The following is a 27,421-nucleotide window of genomic DNA, read 5'->3' as shown; positions in this document are numbered from 1 at the left end:
GGTGAGTTTTGCTTTCTATACTAAAGGTATAAAAGTGGTTTCATACATCCCCCTAGAGGTCATTTAACAGGAAAGCAGCAAACAAGTAGTTGTAGTAGTAGGAGTCAAGTGGTTGATTATGCAAAAGATTGTTCTAAAAAATAAAAAATAAAATGTGTGTGTGAAATAGCTGACGTTAGACTACTGTTTCTTTTCAGTCACAGTCAATGTATGTGTAATCCTACTGACAGCTGATCCTAAGCAATACATTTACACCTGAAGACAGAGGACAAGACATATCTTACATCATTGTGTGTGTGTGTGTGTGTGTGTGTGTGTGTGTGTGTGTGTGCATACAAGTCCACAAAATGTACTAACAACAGAAACCCCCACTTTGTGCCCCCCTGTCCACACATTAAAGTGTGTTGTGTGCCAAAACGCTTGACCGCTGGTTCTTTTATCTTCAGCCTGGGATATGATTTGGGGTATATTGTCTGTGAACAATGGGGCCCAGCAGCCCTCGTTTGACAGCTACTCACTCTGGACCGACAATACAACTTGGTCAAAGCCACAAAGTGTGATGAGACAACTCTGCATGCACAAACTGTCACTTCAAAGGTCTGCATGTAAACAGATCATTAAATCCCCAGTCTGTATCCAAGGGACGTGTAATGCTTCTTCTTAGACATATATATTTTTATGTAATATTGGTTTCAAATTCTGTGTCAATGCTGACCTTTGGTGAATACCATATAGTTGCAAAGTTTATCACCTCAAATCTTAAAACCCTTCTGGGAACATCACGGAAGTATTAGTGGGAATTAATTGTTATGGTGTCTTTAATGAACCTTGCCTGCGACGTCCCAACATGACCACTAGATGTCAGGAGAGAACAACTAACTGCTCCGTGTAGGCCTGTACTGGCCTATAAAACATTAAGATACATACAGCCCCTAATTGCAAATGGACTATATTATAAATATATATATTATAAATAAAAGATGACAAATATTTACTGCTCAAACAAAGGGGCTAGCGGTTTTCCAGGCTGCTTGATCTTAGCCAGTGTGTGTCCCGGATGTTGCTATCATAAGGGGGAGGTGGAGATTTGGGGTTGCAGTCAAGGTTGCCAGGCATGTAGAAAAACCCACATTTGTCGATCGTGTTTGGTTGGTATATCTGAGACACTCAATTTCTTGGAAGCACCATTGGCATAAAAAAAAATAATGCTTATGTCCTTACACACGGAGCGTACCTGAGGTTTAGACATTTAATTTCTTCCACACTTATATGTTACAAACACAGCGCGTATTTGGTGAATGCGCTATTATTCAAATGTAAGTAAAAGAGGTAGTTGGCTGAATTTAAGCTTCATACATGTGTAAACAGCAACTCATGTTGGCAACATGGCATGACATGATACATGACAGTTCTCTGAGGTGCCACTGACTTGTGACTGCTTTCACGTCCCAGTGAATGGCTCAAATCTGGCAACCCTCCCCGCAGCTCCAGTGCTGTGCTACGTTTTCTCGGCAGATAGAGACACGGCTTTGCGTCTGAGTAGGAGATGGACTGAGTGGGGGCGCTCTTACGACCAGTGCTGCCGATAGCATTGAAATACTCTCAACCTAGGTTGAAATAATTGACGATTTCAGGTCGCTGTATCAACAAGAAAAAAATATAGTGCCGTTATCAGTCTTTCACATCCCACTCCAAACACACTAACACGGCATTGATGGTAATGTATGCAAGGAAACAACCGAGACTCGGCGATGGGTAAACATCTTTTAACGTTACTTATTCAGATTTTCCTTTTCCCCGTAGCTACGCTTTCACAATCCGCCATTTTTATTGAAACCAAAATAAGTGTCTGGAAACTTGCACGTTCAGCTTTTGAAGCACTTTCAACCATTTCTCCCCGCTGACACTCGAAGCTTCACATTCACAAGTGTTTTCTTTATTTTTTGCAGGTGCGACCGAAGAGATTCTCAGCCCTATCAGGTACTTGTTAGCTAACCGTAGCCTGCTAGCTTGCTAGCAGCAAATAAGATTAAAATGGACACTCTAGTTCAGGCTTCTGGAGAGCACAACAGGCCTCAGTCAGTGCGGAAAATAACGTGAAAAGTAAACGATTTTATTTGACATTGCTGTCTGAGCACTGCAAATATTTGGTAGTGTAAATACTGTGAGGTAAAGACGACATAGACCGACTGTATCCGTCGAATTCAGCTGTTTCGGAAAAGGCACAGGCGAGTTTTATTGCTGCTCAAAGCTAATGATAGCTTGTTACTGTTAGCTTACTTGATAGCCAGTCCGATTAGGGCCTGACCGCTATCTGTCATTTTAAACATACAGCTAGCAAAGCGGTCGAAACGTCAAAGTGCGTGAAAAATGTACTGTAAACCAATGTAGTGACAATTAAACTGGAAATGTCGTTAACACGCTATAACGCAGACCAACACTAGCTTGTCAGAATGCTCTGTTTACTAAGTCGTTACCAGTTAATCTAAATGTATCACAATACTCAAACACACAGTTACTAAGTGAGAAACTACCAAACATGCTAGCACTGGTAACGTAGCAACGTAGTAATGTTGCATCAGAAAGAACTGACAGAGATAAATCTGCTGTTTTCTAATGATTGATAATTAGTTTCTGAGAGAGATCATGCCTGTAAATCAATTCCTGAAATAGTAAAACTTTGATGCATTAGTACTTTGGCGTTGTATTACCATGAACAGCCACATATTTTGTCCAACAAGAGGGCAACACTGGTCTGAGGGACTTGATGATGATGATGAAAGGATGAAGCAAATGTATGTACCAAATAATAGAATGTAGTGAAGTGTTCGATTGTTGTCTCTACAGACTCTCAAATACTCATCCAAGAGTCATCCAGGAGGGGACCACCGACATGAAAAGATGCGAGACTCTTCAGATGTCACTCCTCCCTGCAAAATGCTCAGGAGGTCTGACAGCCCTGAAAACAAACACGTCGACAGCACAGGGCACAGCAGAGCAAAGGCTGTTCACACACATCGAGCCAGAGACAGGGATGGAGGTGAGGCACAGTGGTTATTGAGAATAAAATCTATTTGGATCAAAAACCAAATGCACACCTAAATGGTTACAGATGATACAGTGAGCTTTAATACTGAAACCCTGCAGCCCTGTAATCCAATTCTTTACATGTAGAATGTATTTTGAAACGATCCTAGAGGGTAATTTTGTATCGAACAAGTACAAAATGAATGCACTGACGGACTTTGATCGACACCAACCACTTTCTGTTCATACAAGTATAAGAAGCATTTTAATTTAACCTGTTGTATAATCCTCAGCTGTCTGTAGTTGATTGAACAGTCGTTGCGGTTGCTATAATGATCATAACAAACCTAGACGTGTTCATGCATTTGAATTCTAATGTACGTATGGAGCAACACGGCACACACTGCAAGCATTCAGCTGCTGGACATATGTTGTGAGGGGGAATAAGTGGCTTTGCCATGTGTGGAGTTTATATCTGAATATGTTCAGATTTCATCAAATGTCAAAGAGTAAGTTGGAAGTAATGTTCGAGGACTGAAACGTAGATAAACATAGGGAAACAATTTTATTAATCGGCAGTCGAGCAGTTTGAGTTATAACTTTGGTGTTTTAGAAGGCTCTATTGCGATGTGGGGCTTACTCTTATTTAAACTTGAGAGTGCTCTGTTGAGTTGCTAGAACTGAGTTTGCGAACAATGTTTTTTCGTAGCTGGTTTTTGTGATAGATTGATAGAATCTCTTTTTACAGACAAGATGCTATGAAACAACTGAGCGTATACAGTACAACAGGATTTTCCTTGCTAACACAGAGGCCTGGTACAGATGTTGCAAGTGGAGTGGGTCAGTCAAGAGTTGAAAATGTGACCCTGAAGTTTAAAGTTACTTGAATTTGTGTACAGATTTTATGAGGCGGTGTTGCTTTTATTCAGTTCTATTTTGAGGTATTTGAGATTGAACTGATGTTTAAACCGTAGACACTGACACTAGTGGCGCTTTTCCATTACACAGTTTTAGCACTACTCGACTTTCCATTACAATTGAGTACCACCTCATCGTAGGTCATCGTAGCAAGGCGGCCCGAAACTTCAGCGATGTCATTTGTATGCGACACGAACACAACACAACTAAGGACATGGAGGCGATGGTATACCTGCTGCTCGGTCTGTGGCTTTTTGTCAGACTCAAGGTAAAAGAATCGTTGGGCCGCGGTGTTGGTTTGTGTGTAGCCATTTACCTCGTTATATAATAAAAATCCACGGTCGCCGTTGCCAGGGTTTTAAAAATGGCGGGTTTGATTCTTGTGAACGAGTCGCTCTCATGACTCATCCAGTGACGTCACTCCCTGGTAAATCAGTGGCCTGCAGTCTGTTGAAGTCACATTTTCGGCTCGCCTCAGCTCGCTTGGAACCCCGGCCGAGTAGGTACTAAAAGAGTACCTGGTACCAGGTACTTTCTCCTCGTGGAAAACCCAAAAAGTCGAGTCGAGTAGAGCTGAGTAGGTGCTTGTGGAAAAGCGCCATAGGTGTTGAAAAAGGTTGTAGCCATTTACCCTCATACTGGGTGCTTTTTGGTCTAGACGGCATGAAATGTCTGCTTGACGTGTTATAATATTGCAGGTCAGGTGGTAATTGTAAAAGTGATCAGTGTTAAAATAGATTGATTCTAATGCACCATGGTCAAATTACAGTTGTGAACATGTGATGAACATAAATCATGGACAGCAACAAAAAAATATGTGCAAGCAATGTGCACGTGATAGTGAATGAAATGAAATACACACAGACAACACTGGATGACTCTACCTACTTGAACCTAAAAAAGATTTACCATAATCTGTCAAGATCAGTATCGGTATCCTCTTTGTAACTTGCAGTTTCCAAAGCTTGTAAAAGGTGTGAGAATGGTTTCATAACTTAAAGCTGCACGTATCAATATTTTCTTTATGTATAAAATGATAATCTGTAATGTGAGAGGTGTTGCTTCTAGTGATGAACCAACACAGAATCATCACTCAGCTCTACAGTCGCAGCTCTACACAGTGCTGTTGTGTTTTCTAACTCATTGCTTAGGTTTTCTGGCCCACAACTTCACTGTTTTGGTTCAGTCTCACCGCTCTAATCAACCCTTTCCATCAGCATGCAGCAGCTGTCACCAACCATGCTCTTAAACTGTTCATTACCCCCCCAGCACCTAATAGCAGACAGTCAGTGACTAGTTGGGGTGAAGTAAACGGAGCAAAAAGGAGAGTGAATATTGGACTTAAATTTATCAGGTGGCCAGAAACACAATTTAAAAGATTCTAAATAAGTGCTTATGTTGCTCTGTGTACATGCATTTGTTAACATGACGGTCAGAAACGGTTTAAAAAGCTGTCAAGTGTCTGATGTTAACCTTATTGAGGAGTTCTTTCATGTTGCAACTTGTAATAATTTAGCTGTTCACCTCATGCCAACTTCTGCTGCTCACCTCATTTTCATGTTGTCACTACAGTTTGTGAACACTGTAGGCTGCCAATCAAACATGTCTCAGCTGAATGGCGTTCACAGATCTTGACAGCTTAACTGAAAACGTATATTGATTAGGGTTTCTATAGAGTGTGGATCCTGTAGGTTTGTTAAATGCTGTCAAATCACAAGGTGGTACTACGGTCAGTAGGGTCTAATGGTCTTGCGGGTTAGTGAGTGATTTTCTTTTCCCTCCACCAGTAGTGATGAGACTTGCATACTACGTTTTTGAGAAATCCTGTAGTAGAACAATCTACTTGGTCCTGTTGGAAACCTTAAAGAATGCAAGATGAGCACATAAGGTATCTTAAGGGTGAATTTTTCTGTTTCAAGGATATGTGAGAAAGGTGGTCACAGAAAGTTGTAGTTATTGAGCGTGCTGATCCATGGAGAAAATGTGAGAAAGATTATTTATTTGTTAATTTTAGCAAATAGAGCAGTTTTAAGTGACGCGCAGAAAGATGCCACTGGTATCGAGGCTTACATAGACAACTATTGATGTGGGCCGCCAGTGTGTGCTGCCCCTTAAAGCATAGTGAGTTCTGTGAGGTGTTAAAAAGATGAATCAGAAGCTGTGAGGAAAGCCAAACCATGCAAGCTCATAAAGGTGAGAAATGAGAAAGATAGAATATATAGAGATAAATGTTCAAATTCACCAGACATTTCCATATTAAATCATTGTTTTGTGTTTAAAATCCAGCATTTGGCTGGTGATTGGTACTAATATCAAACCAAAGCCTGTAATATTGGTTCCTTACGAGTTCTTTATGGGTTGTTGTGTTTTACTTCACATAACTGATTTTTAATCACAGCCTGGGGATTGTGTAGTCTAATACAAAAGTCTCTTACTCTTGCACCATTGCTACCTGTGTAGCTGCTGTCAAGGAGGACTTATGTATTCCTGTAGTCTTCATGATTGTGCAGCAGCTGTGTTGGCATCATTTTGCCGCATAGGGCTGTGAAAGGGTCATTTATCTACTACCAGTCCTGTCTGGTTGACAGCGTGAGAATGGTTCAAGAGTTGATTTCCATAATGTAATTGCAGTTGTTTGTCTTCTGTTTTTGATACGTTCATGCCTAATACTGTGGATGGTTATACCAACATCACTGCAAGTACTTATCAATACAGATAAAATACTCTCATGGATACTTTGGCTGTGCAAAGTACTCATGGAGCAGCAAAATGATCATGTCAAAATTATGCAATTATGTCAGATGCTCCTGGAGTAATATTAGTGCTACATTAATGAATGTGTTGCATTTTACTGCAGTAGATTTTTGAGGTTGCCCTAATTTATCTACTTTATTGTGTAGTTGAATCTACAGCAGTGCGTCATTGTATAAGATCAAAATAATAATATAATGCTGATGTCGCTAATTTGTAGTAGTAGATAAAGCTGTCAGACAACTGTGTTGGAGCAAAATAAACAAAAGTACAATACTGAGATGAAACAGATACAGTGGAGTATGAAATGGAAATACTCAAGTGAAGTACCAATTTTGTACTTGAGTAAAAGTACTTGTGTACATACCACCACTAGCTACCAAGCATAGCTCGACTCCACCGTACTCGAGGGCTGTAAATCTTTCACAATACATTTTGCGACAGAGCTGCTGTTTTTAACCTGTGCCATTTTCCCTTGTCTAGTGATGGGTTGGACTTGGATGTCTGAATCCTGCTATTCACTGATGGAATTGTGGCTGCTGCTTGACTGATGTTTTCTATTGGATTATTTAGGAATAAAACTTAAAAGTGCGTAAAATGGATGCTGTGCCCTGAGTTAATAACTACAGACTTATTTTTTACAGCGATAATGACGAGTATTACCTTGACTTGATGTGGTTGAGACAGTTGCATATTATTTAGCATCGGCGCACTGAGGACGCTAAGGTGTAGCAGCTGCTTTGCCAGTGCAGTCAAACACTCTGCACTGCTTTAGATGTACAGCAGACACACTCACTAAATGTGTCAGTGTTACCCCCTTTAACATGCAACTGCAAACATCAGAAGGAATTACTTCTAGTGATGAACTGATTGCAAATTTGCCCAATTGCGAGTTATTAAAAGCCGTACCCACCGATTCTGATCTCGGCTGATTGCGCTTTACTTATTTTCTTTTAGATTCTCACAGACAGAAATTCATCTTTTTATTTGATGGGGAAAACAAAAGATTAATGGTCACGGTTCATTGTTCATATAATAATTCTGTCAGTTGATGGCCAATTACGTTTTCCCTCCCTCAACTAACATTCTTTCTTTTTTTCATGGGAAGTCTATGGCACATAATATATGTTTTTAATTGAACTTTAATTGAATGTCTGAGATCCGCATTGCTCATAGAAGTGTTACATTACCAAAGACTCTGCTGCCGTGGTACACTATTGCAAAGTTGATGCCTCTTTCACTCATGGTGAAATATTTCTCCACTGTCAACTTGTTTCAGTGTGGGTGTGACAATAGTTAGTTGCTAGACGCACACGGTGAACCCTGGTGTGGTGCATATAAGTAAAATGTCAATGGACTGGCAGATATAGCAGGCAGGCCAATCAAGCTGAAACTCAGCTGATAAGAAATATCACCTACTAACACCACTGTGCAGTTGCGAGTGAATTATGTGTTTTTTGTTATGTCACATTGATATTTTTAACTTAATCAGGATCCCTAGTACCTCCATAAACCAGTTTCCTGTGTTGCATTGAATAGAGTCTACAGAGAGAAATATGTGGACCAGTTGTCGACATATTAACCGTCTCCATTTGGCAAAAATCTGAAGTTCGTGTTTCCAGCAGCAGCTCTCTGGAGATTTGGTACACCTACAACATGCTGCTGAAATAGACGCATTTTTTTCATCACAGTGATGCTCTTTTCGTGTTTTCACACATAGAAGTCAGTAATTGAAATTTCTGGCTGCTGTCAGTTTTGCATGTACTGTCCTTACCCTTGTGTTGCGTACTTACTTCACTGTGTGGTTGCAGTGTTAAAATTGAGCATAATTTTATTGTTGGAACTTGCTCTTCCACCCATCAGGCTGGGAAGTCCATCACCAATTTTGCATGAAGAGGAGAAAAGCTGCAATCTGTGGTAGCCTAGCTTTTTAACTCCTGGCAACCAGTCAGAAACTCATTCTGTAGTTTTACTCTCCCGACATCTTCATTCTTGACTCTGTAAATCCACCAGCTAACCACCTCCTCGCACGTCGTCCATCCCCAACAGCTGACTGCAGCCCATAGGCAGGATTGCGCAATACCAGTATTCACGAAGCTTCGCAATGCTTCTTTATTAGTAGCAAGAGGAATCACTTGGCTTTGTTTTCATTGGCCAAGTTTTTGAGTCAAACTGAGTATTTTTGGGCTACTTCAATAAAGGTAATACTTATTCTGTGCTTTGTTCTATATCTTCACCAGTGGTTATTTTTGGAGCCTGTCTGTGTGTGGTAGTGTATGTTGCAAGGTGCGCCCAGGTGTAGGTTTGGATATCAGCTGATTAATCGGCTATATTCTTTTTCCTACTGCAGCGTCATTATTGTATTGGCCTTAAAAAATCAGTCACCCTCCAGTCCTGATGTACAAATTGGCATACCGTTTGTGTTGGAACAGACCCGCTTAGCTTAAAAATCTGTTTCTTTTTCCTCAGCATAAGTTACCTGTTTGTAGTGTAGTGTTAAATTATTATTAATTATTATTAAAACTATGATGCCAGTCAGCTTTTATCTGTTTTATGGCATTTTTCATCACCCAGTTGCAGGAAATTGGGGGAAATTCCACAGTTAAGATTTATTTTATACTACTGGACATGCCAGAAATTCCTGCATCTTCTATGTACACAAATTGCCATGGACTGCTCAGCATGGTCACTAGGACACCTGTTCCCAGTGCACCTTTCCCTTCTTGCTGTATGTATGAACCAGAGAGCTTTAATTCAAGCGTACCTTTCCCTTTTGTGCTTTACCTCACTGGTATGTATTCCCCCAAAGCAATTTTAGAAATGTTCAAACTTTGTAAATATCCTGAAGTGCTTACACCTAAAGCATCTAATAATAGGTGGACAGAGATAGAAGACAGGAAGAGCATAAGCAGGTTCAGTGTTGCCGTGTTATTGGTGCCGGTGTGTTCAGATTAGAATCGTCAAGTGGACAGCTTAGTACTGGGGCAGAGGTTTTAAAAGGTAGGATGGCTCTGTGCAGCAGCTGTGGTAACAACTTTAAGTAAAGCTGCCACGTTAATTGGCTTGTTTATTTTATTCTTGTGTATTCTTTGTTTAGTCAGGCAGTCTCATTGAGATTAAGGTCTTTTTAAAAGACCTGAGAACAAGCAACATTCACTGAAACACAGAACTATACACAAAACAAAAACCCACACCAGAAATGTGCACACAAGAAATAAAGAGGGGCTACATGAAGCAGTAAAAATAATCCACAAAGACGTCCGGTAATAAGGCTTTGAATTCTCCTAAGGGCAACGAGTGACGCATAATGCTTGAAACCAGCTCTGCCAACGCTAGTGCAGGTGTGAGGGATCTCTAAACTTGGGTAGACACTGGATCGTTTGCTGAAGTTAGTGGATTTAAAAGAGAAGAAATGTGAGGTAGTCTGGAAGCTTCAACAGGAAGTCGATCCAACCTTCTCATATTAGAGAACACTTATCAGTCCTGAATTCGTCATTTGTGATAAAGCGTAATGCTTTGAGATACACAAGGTTTAACTGCTAAAGAGTTAATGGGGGCCGCATGACATTACAGCATATCTCCATAGTCCAGAACAGACATAAAGGTTGATTGCAAAATATTTATGTGGTTGGATGGAGATGGACAACCTTTAATCCTATTTTGGAACCCAGATTGGTTTTTAATTTTTGAGTCAAATGTTGAAAATGAGTCATGAATGACAGTCTGCTGTCAAGCCAAATTCCTTAGTATTTGTATGACTCAGCAATAGCGATATGGGTGCCCTTTTAAAGTTTTAATGGTAAGATGGTTGGTAAGTTGCGAGTTTTTAGAACAGGATTTTCAACGAAGAGGGCAGCACAAGACTGCTTTTTATCCAGGGAGGAGATGGTGGCTGCGGCTGTTATTGTGCTGTGACTCGGGCAAAAATCAGACTGCTGTGGCTATAGTATGTTCAGTGAGTCAGTGAAGGCACATTGTTGGACACTGACCAAAGATTCTAGGATTTTTGTTAAAAGAGGAAGTTTGGAAATTGGACAGTAGTTGTTTAGGTCAGAGATCTCACCACTTTTATGTCAAGGCACTACTAAGGGGTACTTTTCCACAGAGCTGGAATTGAGCCTGTTGGAAAGGTTTGGACAAATAAATGGAGCACTTAGACGGGGGAGATGTGGGTCACAGTTCTCTGTGCCAGTGTTTTTACCCCTACACAGAGCTGTGTAGACATCTGCACTGTTTACCAGACAATGAAAACATGCAGTCAGACGTAGTTGTAGCAGAGGCAATTTGGACTCCCTCTGCTGGACAGATATGGGAATTATTTACAGTTGTATTTATAGGCATATTGAACAAAAGACCAGAGGAGAGGAAATGGTGATTAAAAGCTTCAACCATGGATGATCTATCGGTGATGTGACCAGATGCTTGTCTGATTTGAGGCAGTAGCTGTGGCCGTGATGAGTTCTTAAGAGATGCTGTGGTGGTCTAACATCTTTACAACAGGTAGAGAGAGTTGACCGATAGTAATTTGATTTAGCTGATCTAAGCACAGTGGTGCAGCTGTTTCTTTTCTGTCTTGACAGTTAACCAATCCTCAGGGGTGCCACTGGATCTAGCCTGGGTACTCCAGTACTCCACCTCCCTTATGCATGTAAAAATGTTGTATCCAGCAATGGAGATGACATTATCAGGGATTTTTAGGGGAGGATTCATGTAACAAACTTGGATATAGTCCATTTTTGGGAGCAGGTTTCTGATATTCAAATGTGAAAGTCCAAGGCCACTGCGTGATTTAAAGTCTTGAGAGGTTTCTAGTGTGACATGCTCATTGGAGGTAGCAACAGGTAGATGAGTGGGCACAGTGGACTTAGGAGGATAAATTAGATTATTGAAGGAGACACACTTAGATTGATTTCTATGCCCAGCTAGACAGCCAGATTTATACAGTACAGGAGTGATGTGAGTACATGTGATGATACCAACACTATTGATGTAATTAGACTGAAAAGAATGTCTGGAGAACTTACTGACAGTCAGCAGGTATGGGGAGCCTTCTTAATATATATCCTGATGGTTCAGCTTCATTTAAGACATGTGACGCTGCAGAGTTTTCTGTTTTCTAAAAAGGAATAATGATACTGCACCACTATGCTCTTTAGGAGAAAAGGGGTACCAAATCTACCTCTTCATGGACTTTTGCCTGCATATGGAAAACCTGTTGGCAACACTTCTTTTTTTTTTATTCACTGCACAATGAATATCTGGGAGAATACTGGAAAAACGTGGTGAAAAATCTCAGAGAGTCCACAGCTTTGGAGGCTTAAACCAGCACAAAGTTAGGATCGAAATCCCACAACTCGACTGTTGCTACAACTCGGAAATTGAAATATGACAAATTGAAACAGAATACACTAGTAAGCTAGCATGATGCTACTGCATAATGCCTCTTTTCCCAGACCACAAAATGGGTTAACAATCTCCTCCTATTTTGAGATTTTTGCTGCACAAACGTTCCAGCGCTGTGACCAAAGTGTGTTTATTGTTTTGTTACATTTATAAGATATGAGAGCAGCAGAAATGGATTAAGTGGGTTGATGACATCCATCACATTATTTGACATGCCTCATAAATGACATTGCAGTCTGACATAGTTTGCAACCAAGACTTAATTCACCCCTGCAAGATGATTGTCAGACTCTTTAAGCCGTTTTAAAGTTCAGCATTATTATTTGTTGTCTAGGCACATTTTACCAACAGGAATATTCACTATAATTGAGAATGTGAAAGCATGTAAAAGTTTTTTGGTCAACAGATTTGGCAACAGATCTCAGCCAGGCATTTCAGATGTGTCTAAAAACTTGACTTGGTGTTGTTACTGAAAGTGTCTTTCCCTACTCTTGTGTTTTGTTGCAGGGACCAGTTATTCTCCACAAGAAAATTCTCACAACCACAGTTCCCTTCATAGCACCAACTCTCATTCTAACCCCAGCAAGACCTCAGACACAGTAAGTGTTGCCTCTGCCTTAGCAAGGGGGCAGGTGATGGACGTTTTCTATCAGTTTGATAGTTGTTCTGTAGTTTTACAGCTTTGATATTAATTTTTTGTTGTTTACTCTTGATGTAAAGATGAAACACATTAAACACTCCACTATTTTGATAACTGATAACATACTGGAAAATGTTATTATTTCATACTGTTGGGAAAACTGAACAATTAATACCAGAGTTTATATGGTTCTTTTCATATAATTTTTTTTTTTTTTCATAGATTGAAAAGACCACTGTAGCATGATTGAAATTTTCTGCTTATTTTGTTTCCCATCCTTAAATATCTACCCTTACCCTCATATGCTGAATTGTACAAAGGAAATAACTCTGAGGTAATCCTGCCCAATCAAATGTGATTCTATTGTGACAAAAAAAAAGTTACTTTACAATGCAAATGTAAAAAAGGCACAAACTGGGTCTACAGAGCATTCAGTGTGTTCGGATTATGTTGCAGCCTCAGGCGAAAATCATTTAGATTCAATTTTTATCCATGAATCAAAGCAAATGTATTAAAAAGGGAGAACTGAAATATCACAGGGACGTATGGAGGCTGCACTGACTCGATTGGATCTGTTCTTTTTTGGTTTGTCAGTGGCAAAAAAAAATTTACTTTACTACGGTAAAGGTTCCTAGAGAGCTGAATATACGATACTAAACAGTGGATTGAAGATACTGCAGATCACTCATTAGTCGGAGAGACTCATCACTACGATCGTCCTGTGTGCAAAACAAACCTGCCATTTTTAGATAGCTAACCTACTATGAATCTGAATGAATATTCTTTAAATCCCTGTCTTATATGCGATTGCCTTACAATAATGACTTTAACAACAAAATGAAAGGGGAACATAATGTAATGGAGCACAGGATTTCAGTATATAATATAATATAATATAATATAATATAATATAAAGACCAGTCACAACACAATGGACTGGTTTTAAATAGCAAAATATTTCACTCTGGTTGGGTTGTCTCTGAAATAAACCTTTCCTCCCACTTGAAAAGATTCTGTGAAACCACACACAGCTATAGCTATCTGCCATCCCCAATATCTCTCGTACATTTCAGATTACATTACAAGCAGTTGCATCAGATCTCATCAACATACACACGCATTATTGGTCTCTGTCTGGCTGGCTATCCTCATGTTCCAAAATATTTTCCCTTTTTCTCAGCCTTATGAACCTGGTGACGACTGGTCAGAGCATATCAGCTCATCTGGAAAGAAGTACTACTACAACTGCAGGACAGAGGTGTCCCAGTGGGAGAAGCCCAAAGAATGGCTGGAGAGGTAGCTCCAACCCCTTAACCCAAACCACTTTATTGCACAGATGTTGTTTTATTTATCACTGTCACATAATGGTTGGATGTATGACTAATATCTATTTGCATGCACACTTGTATCTATGTTTTACAGGGAACAGAGGCAAAAAGAGGCAACTAAGACTGCGATTGTCAACAGTTTCCCCAAAGACAGGGACTACAGAAGGGAGGCTATGCAAGCATCGGCAGCCCCTGGCTTTACTGGTGCTAGTAAGTGTTGCATAAACTATTACAATACATTATCCTTATTAGGGTTGGGCAATATGGCCAAAATCTTCTATCACAGTGTATGTACATTTTATATCACAGTAACTGTCCCAATAAAGACTCTAAACATTAGGCTAACATTCTTCCAAAATGACAACCATAAATTCAAGTCTTCCAGTTTTTAAGGTAAACGGGTGCAAATAAATGCCAGCCTGACTTCATGCCTCCACCTGCGCCGTGTTTGACAGCTTCTCTCTCCCCCTGATGTGTCTCCCAATCATGTTAACTTGCCAGGCAGCTGAATACACGAGATCAGGCCAAAGGAGCTCCTGTAGTCTAAATGACTTTGCTAGATCTCTGCTGGTGAACACATTTCTATCGTTGCATGGTATACACCTTAATGTCTTATTATCCTTACCAGCCTGCCGCAACTGACCTTTAAGTATCACAACTGTATATTTTGTTGCTTGGACCTACCTGGAAGGTGCAGCATTGTTGTTACTGGTTAGCAAATGTGGACTAATGTTGAGCTGACCTGTGGCTGCAGAAAGCTAAGGGGCTGCTCACCTAAAGACTGAGACTATACATGGCTAAAGAATGCTGATATGGCTGTAAGTTAAGCACTGTGGCTAAAAATTTATGTAATGATCAAACTGTGCAAACACCATTGGGCAGAATCCACTACTGCCTTGGTCAGATAGTGCAGACAGTCTAGAGATAAAAAGAATGTGTGAGAGATTTACTTTTTCTTAACTATTTGAATCTGCTGGATCAAGTTGATGAGGTTTCATTGCAAAGTCACAGCTTACCCGAAGTTTGCCTAGCACTACAACTTGGCAGCTCTCCTCACAGATTTTTTTGTTGCCTTTGGCTTGTCATTCACCATTTCATTTCCGTTTCTTTTCCTTTTCCATTGAAACTGCATCATACATTATCAAGGCAAACTGTTTCTGATGGGTGTGTGATTCTGGATTGTCATATGCACTTTAAAGGTTTTTACACAGTATTGCAGAGGATGACTGGTGACAGTTTCTATTGTAGTCCACATGTTGTCAGGGGCGTTGTTCTGGGTTTTAACAGCACGTGCTGGCTGTCAACAAAAGCAAAATTTGAATCTTGGTGGAACTTCCTGTTAAGAGTGAGCTGTCTAGCTTGTCTGGTTTCAAGGAGCTTATCTGTACGCAGTTTAAAGTGTTCAAACACACATTGCAGTGGCGCATAAACTAGGAATTACTCAGCATTGCATCACAGTAGTCACTTAAAATTGACATTTCCCTTGGGTACAGTTGTCACCCAAGGCGGTTACAAGGAAATTCCATGAACAGATGTCACTTACCATGAATAACCAGTTTCTGAATACCTACAAACCTCTCTCAAACACTTCATCTTAAACAGGCCAACTAATGTTTTGATTACTTGACACAATTGTCCTCATGAATCAATGCAGTTAAAAGTTTGACACAAAGAATCATAGAAAGATACACAAATCATAGTAACTCAACACTTGCTGAACATACTCGTATGAAGGAACAGGGTTTTTTATGGGTTTGAGAAACCTCAAACTGAAGCATGTAATGCCTGTAGCATTGGCCTCGTCACAGCTCCTCATAGTAGCTCAACCTTGTTTGTAAGGTCTGTAGCTGTCCTCATTACCAGTAGTCCCTGCAGCAGTAACTGAGTGTTGTTTGTATTAGATGAGATGAATGTGAAAAATTCTGCCCTCAGGTCAGGATGTGGTAAAACATTCACTGAAGATGACGTGAGGCTCCACAGTGGCCGTCTTTGGGGGGGGGAGCAGCTGACGCTTTTTATTACCAGTTACATGTATTACACACAAGAGGACAGTGACTACTTTGTTATAATGAGCAGATAAATGCAAAATTCAATATCCTGTTTTACTGTATCAGTTGTTACCTAAATGGTACTTCTTAAAAAATCTTCTCTCTGTTGCAAAGGACAATCAGTTTTGAATTCATGCTGCAAAAGCATAAAATGTGGGAAAGATTAGTGGGTTAAATACTTGCTGTAGGCATAGTGTGATTGTTAGTTTAAGTATCATGTTTAGTGCCCGTTTTTATATACAGTATTCACACACGCACATTGGGGTAGGGTACCTAACTCTATACCATTTCTGTCAGTATTACAAGTACCAATTCACATAAAACTAAACTAAAGTACTGAAAAAAGGTACAGTTGAGTACCTGTACTGAATACCAGGTATCAGTATTCGAATCAAATCATAAGCACAGTAGTTGAGTTGGTGGGGGCATATTGTTAAAGGTACCAATGAGATGATCAATCTACAGATCTGCCGATTGGACAACCCGCTCTACCTGTGAGCCACAGCCACATATTAATGCGTTAAAGGCTTATCAGGTGCCAGAACACTATATACACTTTGTCATATTCAGAGATGGGATTTGGTGGACGATTGCGAGGTAATCCGTCGAAACACCCCGTTCATATGACAAAGTAATCTACGAGGAATGTGCTCTTTCATGTATGTGATTGGTCTGCGCAGTGTTATGCTGGATGACATGGTATTGTATTGCCAAAAAAACACGTGGCTCAACTTTTTGCTGGAGTCTTCTGCATTGACATCCATTGTGACGCCACACTGGCCTAATTCAAATGTATGAGAGGGCTGTGGTATTTCACACAGGCCTCAGGTCTGTCTGGATGCAGCAGCCAATATGCAGGCATCTGCATGCAGCCCAAAATTTGAGAACATGTAGACTGTCTGCACAGCCAAAGTATAGGGCATTGGCTCCGTGTACCTTATTTATTCCTTTTCCTTCCTTTTTTGTTTTGTTCAGCCAAATACAACAAACAAATGAGCTCTTGTTGCAGTAATGAGTTTGCTATTATGTTTTCTAGTGCACATGTGTAGAACGTGTCTGCATAGGCACGCCCCCAGTTGTAATATGTATAGAAGTGTGTCCACCCTGGAGTATGATGATGAATAGTCATGTAGCAGAACTTCATGTGGGACCATAAACCCTGTGAAGATGCACCTTGGTTAGCTAGAAGAAATGCTGTGAAAATGTTGGTGTAGTTTTCATTGGATGTCCCAGAAAGAATGAATAACAAGGCTGGCATCTTCTTACACAAGCTTGGTTTTAAATTGGACATTAGCATAATTTATGTAAAGGAATATAAAATATTATCAAAAAGTAACTGCATTGTCATTTAGAGAGAATGGATTTGTGAGATTGCCCTGGAGGTGGGTACATCTGTCATGGTAAACAGGTTTTTATCCTGGTTACAGTAGGTTTTACTATACAGAAATGTTTTTAGAAATAAGAACTTCATCACATTTGAATATTTTAAATTCCCATACAAATAAAAACACCTGCCTCACATGAGACAGCACTTGAGTTAAAAAATAAAAGATTAAACAAAGTAAAACATTCTTTCCAAATGAAGGTTTTATGGTTTTATTTTGGGGGGGGGGGGGGGGGTGTGCATATCTGCCCAAATCATGTTACCTTGCCAGCTAACTCGATTTGCGAGGTCACGCAAAAACAGCTCCTGCAGTGGAAACGGTATTGGCAAAGTTCTACCGGGGAGCACATTCCTACCGCTGTATACTGGTATAGACTGCCCTTGGCTGCCCCTGCTGATTAAATTACATCCTGTTTTTCTGCTGCCTTCACAGAGTCGGCCCAGGTGGAGAAGCCTGCAACAACCCATGCCACGCAGTCTCAGTCATCATCCACAGGCTCAGGGAGCTTGAACCCCGCATCAGGGCCTCCCGGATCATCTGCCTCCACAGTGCCTGTGTCCCCAGTCCTGCAGTCCCCCGCCCCTCCACTACTCCAGGACCCCACCCTGCTTCGCCAGCTCCTCCCAGCACTTCAGACTGCCCTGCAGCTCAACAATGCTAGCGTGGACATGGCGAAAATCAATGAAGGTAGTAAAATGCAGATGATGCATATGTACATTTAACTGGTGTCTACGAAGGCTGCCCCCAACCATAGATTTTCTTAGTTGATTAGTCAACTAATGCTTGGCCTACAGCTACTAGTCTTTACATGTTTGTGTTATTAGTTTGATTATTCAAATATTTTTCTGAGTTCATCAGAAAAAAAGTTTGAGATCCAGGGCTTTGTCACAAGTATTATGGTTTTATGGTATAGTATGCTTTTTACAAGCACACACAAAGCGAGCTGCCTGTTAACAACACCAGCAAAAGCTGTAATGATACTGAATGTGTCTCAACAACCAGCAAGGAGACTGAAGATTTCAGTACAGTATGACATAGTGTTCCCCTCTAGAAATGTATGCCTCACTTTGGGTTTCCCGGCTGACATATATCTATCTGTAAGCAACTATTTAATAACCACAGAGACCAACTATTGTTGCCACTACCCATGTCTGTCCTTTTTAAAATTAAAAGCCCCATCTAGTGTTTCCCACACAGTCCAGCCATAGAGGATTTGACCTAATCTTGACATAGTACAGCTGTAGTTCAAGTTTGATATTTTCTTCTTTTCTTTTCTTTTTTCCCATCAACCAACTGACTATTGATACTGTTGGAGTGCACTGGTCCCTTTAGCCTACCAGGCATGAATGACTCGCTCAGTACAAAACTTGGCTGACATTGTAGGGGGCACCTAATGCATCCCAATAGTCTGGGTGGCTAAGACAGAAGAGACACAATCATGACATCACAAAAAAATGTTCTGTGGCTTTACAGTCACTCTGTTAATGAGCTGTCAGATCTTTTTTTTTTTTATATGAGACACATTGTTTTATAGGTCGGTACTTTCGTGTGATCATTTTTACTGACTACTTTTTTAAAAATGTTCAAACAAGGAAAGAGAACATCAGTGAATGTCCTCTACGTTTATGTATGTACATTTAAAGAAGTGTAGGGTCTGTGCAGGACGCAGGACCAAAAGAAGTGTGGAAGAAGAATGAAATAAGTTAAATAAGTTAAAACTCAATTATTACATCATCATTAATAAACAGTGTGTATAAACCCTTCCTCGGTCTATTCCATCCTAATCTTAAAGTATTGTGCCCTCAGTGGAAGCATGCAGTGAGAATTTATTCATATGAGACACATTACTGATAAATCCTTTGTTGTGAATCTTACCAAGGTATGTCTAGTGTACAGTTGGTGGGGTAACCTCATAGTTTCAAGCACTGATCATTTGCTTTTTTCCAGAAAAAAAATCTTGATAGTGAAATCCACTGTGATGCAGTACAGAAACTATTCTTGCAGCGTGACTTAATAAATCAGTGTGCAGGCTAACGGTGAGTCTGTTTGCCTCTCTAGTTCTCACAGCTGCTGTCACACAAGCTTCATTACAGTCGATGCTCCATAAGATCCTCACTGCTGGACCCTCAGCTTTCAATATCACTACTATCCTCTCTCAAGCTGCTCAACTCTCCAACCAAGGTAAGTGATGCCCATTCCGACGCATGTCTATACCAACAATGTGCAGATATAATCAGTTGAATGTGTTGTATCTTGACTCAATTGGCCAGTGACAAGAGGAAACCCTGTGGGTCTCCTGTATGCTTCCTGAGTGTGAAAGTAGTTCTGATGAAGATGACAGCATCAGCTTACAAAAAAATCCATATCCTGGCCTGTATTTATGACAACTGACCCCTCACTAAGTCCCGCCCCTCCTGGGGTTCAAGCTAGTCATGGTTAAACGTAACTGGTGCGTGCGGAACAGTGATAGCTGTTCTCTGGAAAGGCTTGAAGGAGATGTACATATCTGGTTTTCATGCTTACATTAGCAGAGTAATGTTACAGAATATCAGTCATTAAGTGATGTTAGTAATTCTAGTTTATGCTAGCTGCAAGGGGGAGGGACGACATCGACTCCTGATTCAATATTCTCACAATAACATGGGTGCCAATTCAATAAGTATTGCAATAAAAATAGCAATTTCTTGCTTTGTAGAACAAGTGATAAGGTCTTTCCACCTCCATAGATAATAACAAATGAAACAAATGAACAATTTGAACTGTCATCCATCTCATAGCAGCCATTTACTGGGCTGTTGTCCAACTGAGTAACTGATTTAGATGAAATGATTATTTTATTGTTAAGCTCAGTTACTCAACTGAAGAACAGCCCTAGAGCCTGTAAATGTTTGCCAGTTGACGCAGACAACGAGCTGAATGTTGAGCAGGAATCTCTGGCTGCAGACAACATGGAGGGAAGTTACAACATTGTTCTTTTACATGTGCTACGCACATTGTATGATACAAAGCATCCCTCCAATTCATTGTCTTCTGTCTTGATCGCCAGGTGATGTGCTGGTTCACATTTACACTGAGCTGTAATGCTAGGCTTTAGCTTACGTCTTCGTCTTTTCAAGCAGTTTTTCAATTTTTCTAAAAACTGGATAATATAAAGGGAGTGCAGTTAGTGACAGTGTGGGCTGCATGCTAGCTCCGGCAGCTTGACTGAGTCGCAGCTGCTAATAACAAGAGGCCGTTGCTTCCCAAAGGGTCAGTTAGTCTCAAGATTGTCTGTTTACTCATAGATGTCAAGATTGTCTGTTTACTCATAGATGTATTCTTGCTGAATATTAAAAAGGTAGAAGATTGTATTGCTCCTTTAAATTGTCTTTATCTTTGTTTGTGTGAAAACCAGCTCAGCAATCGAACCAGTCACCCATGTCGTTAACGTCAGACGCCTCATCGCCCAGGTCTTATGTTTCTCCAAGGATCAGCACACCACAGACCAATGCTGGTCCTCTTAAACCTCTCCTCAGCTCACAACCCGTCATCTCACAGCCAAAGGTAGAAAACAAAACTTCAATATTTAACAAGCTTACATAAAAAATAACTCCAGAAATGCTAATAAAATCAATATTTGTCATGTGTGAACGTGAAATGCAAGGAAAGTTTTATGCCTTGCTTTGCTTTCTTCAGGCCGAGGAGCCTGTTGAATTTGTCTGAATACTGAACAGTATTGATTTGCTGAATACACTGAATCACGTGGCGTCTCAGCCACACGCTTCTAAATGCGAGAATAAAAAATAAATAAAATACCAGATTGATACAACAGGGAAGCATACCTATCTCAAATTTAAGTGACGGATGTTGTTGTGGAGCAAAGGAGGCTCTGATGGAACGCAGGACAACAGACTCGTTAATATGTGCAGCTTGGAGATGACTTGTTTTGAAGTAGCGTCTTGAACTGCTGTGTTTAGGTGAACACAACATTGGTGAAGCAGGCGTCCCACCCGCAGCCCTCATCTCAGCAGCCCCTCTCCAGCGATAAGCAGCACAGTCACGATGCCACCACAGCTTCCCCACGCACCCTGCAACGCCAAGGGTATGTAGAACCACAGAAGCTTAATAGTGGAAATGCCGTACCTGCCACATTGTGGAATGTCCCATGGAGTTTCTCCCATACAGTCCTCATTGTATGGGGTTTTTGCATCACCTGCTGGTCATTGATGGAATAATGAGTGGCTGCTACATTCACTTTTCTGTCTTGTCCGAACTCATTGAACACATTCATTTCTTATGTCTTAGCAATGGTCAACTAAAGGTCAGTTAGTGGCAGAATGGATCCTGTCAGTTTGCTCAGACAGCCACACTTAGAGAAGGAGGTTGTACAGTTTTCTTCTGTTTTTCATTCCAAACACACACTAACTCAGACTATATGTATTCTCTCTACTTAGGTCTTACATGTATTGTTTGTTGGGCTATACACGCCCAGCTGTTGGTTAACAGAGGCAGTGTTGACACTGACAGAACTGCAGCTACTGCTGTTGTCCAGCTGTTGTGGCTGGTGTAGATAGCCCTCTTTTTTTTTTTTTTTGTTTCACCGCACAGTACACTCCTTGTTCTCTACCGTTTAATTCCTAATGAGACTCAAGCTTCATTAGTTTTTTCACATAAAACTTTGACACTGAGCTGCTGTTTTGAGGGGGGTTTTTTTCCCTGCAGCTGCCTATTAGCCTGTATATTAGCATCAGCTCAGCTCTGGAAGAAAGGCAGTTTGGTTCTCAACATTGCTGCTGCAACAAGTAGTTTAGTGATTGTTGTGACAGATCAGCAGTGTGTTCAGAAACATAACATGTCTAGATGCTTACATGTTTCCTTGACCTATGTTGATTGCAGCAGTCAGAGGAGTCCCTCCCCAGGTCCCAACCATGTCGCCTCCAGCAGCAGCAACGCCCCCAACTCTGCCTCCGCTCCCCCCACCGCCTTGGCAGCCCGGCCCTCCTGCTCCTTCACCCCCACCCTTGCCGCCCACTTCAATGAGAATCTTATTAAACATGTACAGGGTTGGCCTGCTGAACACGCAGAGAAACAGGTTTGTCCCACTGACATTTCCTCTTTTCTAGTAGCTGCTACTGTCATTTGGGCTGATTGTCGTTATTCATAGCGAAGCACCTTATAAAGTAAATTCTTTGTGTGAACAACAAATTATCAAGGCATCAAGACTACGTGAAGAGGCTCACACCATGGGAAGCATCTGTATGTCTGAGAACTGCACCGAGCTCAAAAACCTTCGGTCCTTGGTCAGAGTGTGTGAAATACAAGCAACATTGCGGGAACAGAGGTGAGGATGTGTTTTTAGTCCGGAGTGAATGCACCTGTTGGCATTGTGTGAAGTAAACCATGCTAACTATTAACCTTGTTCTCTTTGTCTGTCCCACAGGATACTGTTTCTTAGACAGCAAATCAAAGAACTTGAAAAGTTGAAGAATCAGAATTCTTTCATGGTCTGAGAACTTCTGGTTGGGAGTTGAAGTGGGCGTTGGGGAAAAAAAGGGGGGAAGACCCATTGCACATAGTTGGAAGCTGGAGGGGAGAGCAGTTGTTCAGTTCCTCTTGAGCCCAGTCTTAACACACACAGGAGCTGCAGTCTGGTTGGCTTTGGACCGTTGGGCTGGGAGAACCAAGAGGGAAACCTCAAGAGGTGTTGTGGGCGGAGGGGAAGGGCGGGGTGGTTTACAAGGCTCGGTTTTGTAAAAACCCACAGGGGGAAAAAATGTAGATTTCTTGTAGATGTTATTATCTATGTTGTAAATATGTTTTGTAGATTGAAGCCATGGAAAGCCATGCCTATCAAAGCTTTTGACATCCAAACTAATCAACGCCTAGGCGGCTACATTCATTAGCTAGCCTTTCCTTCATGTTAACTTGTCTGCAGACTTAAAGCTTCATTTTGTCAATTCATAGATCATTGAACCACTGAGCGTGTGCGACCTGCAATGTAAACGGAGGAGGATATCCGAAGCCATTTTTTACACAGACGTCTAAGCGAAAGCATAACACACGGGTGTCAGTGTGGTGTCTTTCTTCAAATATCGGCAAACTGATTACTCTCCAGATTCTCTTCCTCTGCAAACTGTAACCTCTACTCAGGTGTGGTAAACACCCCCCCCCGCCCCTCCTCTGCAGGTCTGTCACGAACGCTCACAACGGTTCAGTGATCGATTTTTGCAGCTTCTGGTGGCCCTGCATGTCCCAGTGTGAAAATAACAGTGCCTGGTGGTGTGGTGGAGTGAGTGATTAGAAAACATTAAGAGACGTGATGGCGTGCTGCTTTGGACCATTCCCACTACCCTCCCTGGCCTCAGCCCCGCCCTGCGACACCTTCTCCTGAGACATCCACACTTCACACCCTCCTTACGGTTTTTTTTTTTTTTTTCTTTTTTGTACCTCTTTTCCCTGCCGGTTCATTCCTTTGTACAGTTGCTAACATACAGTGGAGCTCGAAGAAGAGAACACAGAATAAAAAGGTATTATTTATAAGAGTTGTCGTGATGAGCAGTAAATCACAATGATATCCACGCGTTTTTCAGTTTAGGAGTGGTATTACAGCTACGGTGGCTCGGAGGCAGATGTTTGCGGATCACCTTGTGTCAGAGCAGGGCAATAAGAGGTCACTAGGTCAAATGTGAAATGTATGTATTGTAATAAACACATTCAATTAAAGCAAGCACTGGTTATTTTATTGGTTCATATGCTAGTGCCTTGTTGAAAGTCTTAAGTCTCACGGCCTCATTCACCTGAAAACCCCCACGTTTTGTTTTTAACAAGAGAAGATCTGTGTCATACACAGGATTGTTTAGTCCCACACCCTTTTATTTGCTTTGCTCCTGTTGTTGAAGATCAGGGTCCTGAGCTGCAAAGGCCTGTTTTTTTTTTTTTTTTTTGTCCAACCATACTATCTATTGGATCTATGACTGAACCACACCACACATTCAGTGAAGGTGACCACATCATTGCTTTGTATATTATTTCCTGAAGTATATTGACAAATGAAATAAAATATGCCTCTCCAGGGCCAACTTGTTCTTGGGTTTTGATGGTCCCTTGAGCTTCGGTTTGTTCTCTCGTTCGACTTCAGAAAGCCTCTGAACAGGGATGGCAGCGGGTTCTTAAAAAGACAGAAGCAATATCGTGCCGGAACAGTGACCAAGTCAGTCTGAGTGGAAATAACAGAGAGAAAAAAATAAATGATCAATTACAATATTTAGTTGCAAAGTATTCAATGGCAGGATTACCATGGGGGGGGGGGGGGGGGTCTAGTCTCTTCCATATATGTGAACAGTTAAACCAGCATTATGTTCCTTGTATGTCCTGCTTTATTTTGAAAAGCCACTGTTTATAATCATAGCAGGACATTTTGAGCATAACTGCCAGACTGATGGTTAGTTTGTTGTCTGAATCATTTAATTATAATTGAACACGTGTGTTGTGCATGTTTACATCTCGTCAGCACAGGTATTTAGCATTTCTCTTTATTTACCAAAGCTGTTCTTTACATCACAACTTTAATTTTCAGTCCACACTCCACCATGTTGTCAGACACCGATGGTGCAGAGCTTTCTAACCACAGAGACGGATCATCTCCAAAGTCACCTCTGCGTGTTCCAGAAGTGAATTAATAAAACGAGTGAAAACTAAAAAGCCATCAGCTTCCTGTCTCCCAAACACACGACAACCCACTCCTGCAACATCAGAAGGGTTTCCCTGCGCTCAAAGCTCTGATGTTTTATCTGGGGGAGAATAACCCGAGATAGTGGAGGATGGAGACAGTCTGCCTGTCTCTCGGTTCTTCAGAGCCCCAGATATGGCTCACATCAAAGAGAGGAGAGGAAGCCCGGAGGTGTCAGAGGAAGTCTGAGCGCGCGTCATGGACGGAGACCATCTGAAGTCCACATCTCCACGGTGGGGGCATTTAGTGTGAGTGTGGCCTCTCTGAGGGGTTGGTCTGGAGCTGCTGCTCGTGTTTAAGGTTACATTTTAAATCCAGGCTTGACCCCCCCCCCCCCCCTCCCATCGTCAGCCATCATTACCTCAGCAGCAGTGGGGGGTGGGGTGGGGGGCTTTTGTTAAGCACAGTCGCTACCTGGTCACACCTACAACAGTCTCCTAATGTGTGAAAGCTGACGCAACCTATGGGATGTAAATGCTCCCTAAAAGGCCTGTGAACCCCCCCTCCCCCCCCCCCACCCCCCATGCTGAAAGCTTGTTGACGGTCATCCTCACAGCATGAAAAGACACACAGTTGTGTTTTCTCACCCTTTTAAAATGTCCTGCTTCTTCTCAGGTCTGATTTTTTTTTTGTTGGGGGGGGGGAAGATGAGACCCAGTGTTGTGGCAGTGCGCACCATGCTCAGCTCAGGACCGACAGGCAGGAAGAGTTTGCCCACTCTTGTCTCCCTCTGCCTCTCTGAAGTCCCTGCTGCTTCCTTTTAATGTTGATGTATCTTTGAGTGTCACAAAGAAAGTGAGCTGAAGCTGATCAAACAAAAGAGCTCATACCCGCTCAGACCAGGAGATGGTGATGTTGAACCATCCAGTGATCCCCTGTCATGTAATGGAGCCCAACCTGAACATGTCACATCAGTTGTGTTAGATCTTAATAATTAATAGAAGCAGCCATAAAATAAAATAAATAAAACCCTCTATATTATATCATCAGGCCTCCAGCTGTGCTTTCAGACCATCACAGCTTGGAACACCGAAACTAGTGAGGGCTACACGAGGCCAGTGCTCCTGAGAGGGACCACTGATGAGGAGGGAAGCTGGTGTTCCTGCCGTCCTGCTCTCAGCCCTCGGTGCAGATAAAGGCCGCTGGTGGACTGGCGCCTCTGTGGAATTGCAGATAATTATGGTAATTGAGTAAGTCTCCTAAAGCAGCCTCCGAGCCCCCGGGTATTTAACACTCCTTCACATATTCAAGAAATTATTCATTTTTCTCGTTTTGCCTTAAAAAAAATGTAAAACAGACTAAAATAGTGTAAAATCAGGAGTTTTTAAAGTTTTTTTTTTTAAACATCACTAACTTGCATTTCTATGTCCTTAACAAGATTGGTGTTTTAGACCCGCAATGAAAGAAAAGAAACACTGATTACACTCGTGCACGTGTGTTTCGCGTTTTGCACATCTTCCACATTTGCACGTTTTGCAATTGCGTGCGCGCGCGTGCGTTCCGTGCGCGCCCCGTCTTGGCGGCGCCTTGTGCCATTTTGGATCGCTAATGTCTGCAGCCGGCTGTCCGCTCCTCCCCGCAGCGGCAGCAGCAGTCTGGTAGCCTGAGGGGAAGCGGCCCAGCGCGGCGTCAGCCTGGCTGCCAGCAGGATGACGCTGCAGGTAGCGGCTGCTGGCCGGCCTGACATCACTGAACACTGCGCTGACTTCAAATATGACACATGATTAATGGAGCCTGGGATGACTGCATACATACAATACCGCTGCACACCCCCCCCCCCCCCCCCCCCCCAGCGTGAAGTCTCTTCTGTCCATCTCAGTGCATTTCAGAATTAGTTAGAATTTCTTCCTTCTCCGTGTGAATGCGCTTATATTTCATTTCACATGCGGCACGCAAACACGCACGTGTCGGCCTATTTAAGATATGAGGATGTCAATTACGCATCTGTCAGAATGAACACACACTACAGTGACTTAGAGAGGGTTGTATCTCCATTGTGCGGACCCCTGCTATCCTGTAGAGCCATATGGAATATGGTATCGTGGAATTTAGGGAAGATGAATGAAGGGATCGGCCTAACTTGAACCATCAAGCCAGAGAGTGAAAGAAGAGAGGACGATTTGGCTCAGAGAATAAAAGTCAGTCAAGTAGAAACATAAAGAAGATCCAAAGAGGTGATTGGAACGTGCAGAACAATTAAATAACGTTGAAGA

At 41.7% G+C, this 27,421-nt stretch overlaps 1 protein-coding gene across 1 annotated transcript; it reads left to right on the top strand.

Annotated features, from left to right (window-relative positions):
• The first annotated feature begins 1,508 nt into the window (after positions 1–1,508).
• waca (WW domain containing adaptor with coiled-coil a) lies at positions 1,509–24,570 on the top strand. The gene is made up of 13 exons (XM_070853161.1): positions 1,509–1,755; positions 1,950–1,980; positions 2,848–3,040; positions 12,607–12,698; positions 13,920–14,035; positions 14,162–14,277; positions 17,933–18,187; positions 19,559–19,681; positions 20,895–21,043; positions 21,457–21,581; positions 22,376–22,571; positions 22,693–22,820; positions 22,920–24,570. Exons 1-13 carry the CDS (start codon positions 1,715–1,717, stop codon positions 22,987–22,989), a joined length of 1,635 nt encoding a protein of 544 aa, XP_070709262.1. The 5' UTR covers positions 1,509–1,714; the 3' UTR covers positions 22,990–24,570.
• The last annotated feature ends 2,851 nt before the right edge of the window (positions 24,571–27,421 follow it).

This window comes from Pempheris klunzingeri, chromosome 21 (assembly GCF_042242105.1).
Source record: "Pempheris klunzingeri isolate RE-2024b chromosome 21, fPemKlu1.hap1, whole genome shotgun sequence".
In the NCBI taxonomy this organism is placed as follows: domain Eukaryota; kingdom Metazoa; phylum Chordata; class Actinopteri; order Acropomatiformes; family Pempheridae; genus Pempheris; species Pempheris klunzingeri.
This window is presented reverse-complemented; position numbering and strand designations above follow the sequence as displayed.

Coding starts and splice junctions, on each gene's coding strand:
- waca (XM_070853161.1), top strand. CDS start 1,715: ATGGTAATGTATGCAAGGAAACAACCGAGACTCGGCGATGG. Junction 1,981..2,847: donor GAGATTCTCAGCCCTATCAG/GTACTTGTTAGC, acceptor TTGTCTCTACAG/ACTCTCAAATACTCATCCAA. Junction 12,699..13,919: donor CCAGCAAGACCTCAGACACA/GTAAGTGTTGCC, acceptor CCTTTTTCTCAG/CCTTATGAACCTGGTGACGA.